The 1,120-nt window shown below is 51.7% G+C and overlaps 1 protein-coding gene across 1 annotated transcript in view; it reads left to right on the top strand.

Annotated features, from left to right (window-relative positions):
• Positions 1 to 1,120, top strand: part of KIF3C (kinesin family member 3C) — a 78,087-nt gene that overhangs the window by 47,366 nt on the left and 29,601 nt on the right. Inside the window, exon 6 of the mRNA XM_011972738.1 lies at positions 172 to 319. Within this exon, the coding sequence (XP_011828128.1) occupies positions 172 to 319 (148 nt within the window). The remainder of the gene's footprint in view (positions 1 to 171; positions 320 to 1,120) is intronic.

The following is a 1,120-nucleotide window of genomic DNA, read 5'->3' on the forward strand; positions in this document are numbered from 1 at the left end:
TGTTAGCCAGGATGGTCTCGATCTCCTGACCTCGTGATCTGCCCGCCTCGGCCTCCCAAAGTGCTGGGATTACAGGCGTGAGCCACCGCGCCTGTCCCCCTCTGCCTCTTGGCTTGTTGCTTCTAATCCTTAAACCCCTTACAGGCACCTTGTGGTCTCTCACTCACCCAGTTTCCCATCGCTCCTTCATTCCTGCTCTCAGGTACCTAATCATCGAGAACTTCATCCCCCCGGAAGAGAAGAACAAGATCATGAACCGGCTTTTCCTGGACTGTGAGGAGGAGCAGTGGAAGTTCCAGCCACTGGTGCCAGCCGGCGTGTGAGTCTCTAACCCAGCCGTCTGGGCTGAGGGACTTGTGGGTCCACTCCAGGTTGGGACTGGTGAGGGGCCTGAGGCCCTGCCTGCAGGGAGACAGATGTTTTGTGGATTGGGGAAAAGATGGGGAGGATGCCGATGGGGGAGGAATTTCTCATGATCTAATTTGTAGGGGTCTCTATGATGGAAGGGTGTTCTGGGAAAAAAATGTCTCATTGATCTGGGATGCAGAAAATACCTTGTGAGTGATCTCGGGAGGGAGGAAGAACATCTCAACCTCTTAGCAATCCTAGCGAATGCTAACACATGGCCAAGTCTGGTGAATATTCATTTGTCAGATGCCCGAAATAGCAACCACAGTTAATATTTGCCAAGGGCTACTGTATGCCGGATGCTGTGCAAGACTCAGGAGACAGAAGATAAATTAGATATGGTCCGAGCTCACAGTCCAGTGGGAAATAAGTAATCAGATCATGATGTGATAGAGCTGTGATCCAATCTCAGCGGGCTGGCTCATCCGGGTGATTCAGCATTTCCACCTTTTTCCACGTCCTAGCCCTTGGGTGCAGCTGCAGCCATTGGCTGGGTGTGCAGCTCCCTCTGCTGGTGGCCATAAAGAACATGCCAACAGAGTGAGGCCTCACCCGCCTGAGCCATGGGCCCTTAATTGCAAATATATAGAGAGAAGTGCTTAGGAGGCCAGACACCAATGCACCTTCCTGGAGATTCTTTGCTCTCTCTAGCCTGGGAACATTAATGTTAAAATAGGGCAAGAGTCTCTCCAAATCTGGAATGGGTAGCTAG

The sequence above is a fragment of the Mandrillus leucophaeus genome, unplaced genomic scaffold (genome assembly GCF_000951045.1).
Source record: "Mandrillus leucophaeus isolate KB7577 unplaced genomic scaffold, Mleu.le_1.0 Scaffold13, whole genome shotgun sequence".
Classification (NCBI taxonomy): domain Eukaryota; kingdom Metazoa; phylum Chordata; class Mammalia; order Primates; family Cercopithecidae; genus Mandrillus; species Mandrillus leucophaeus.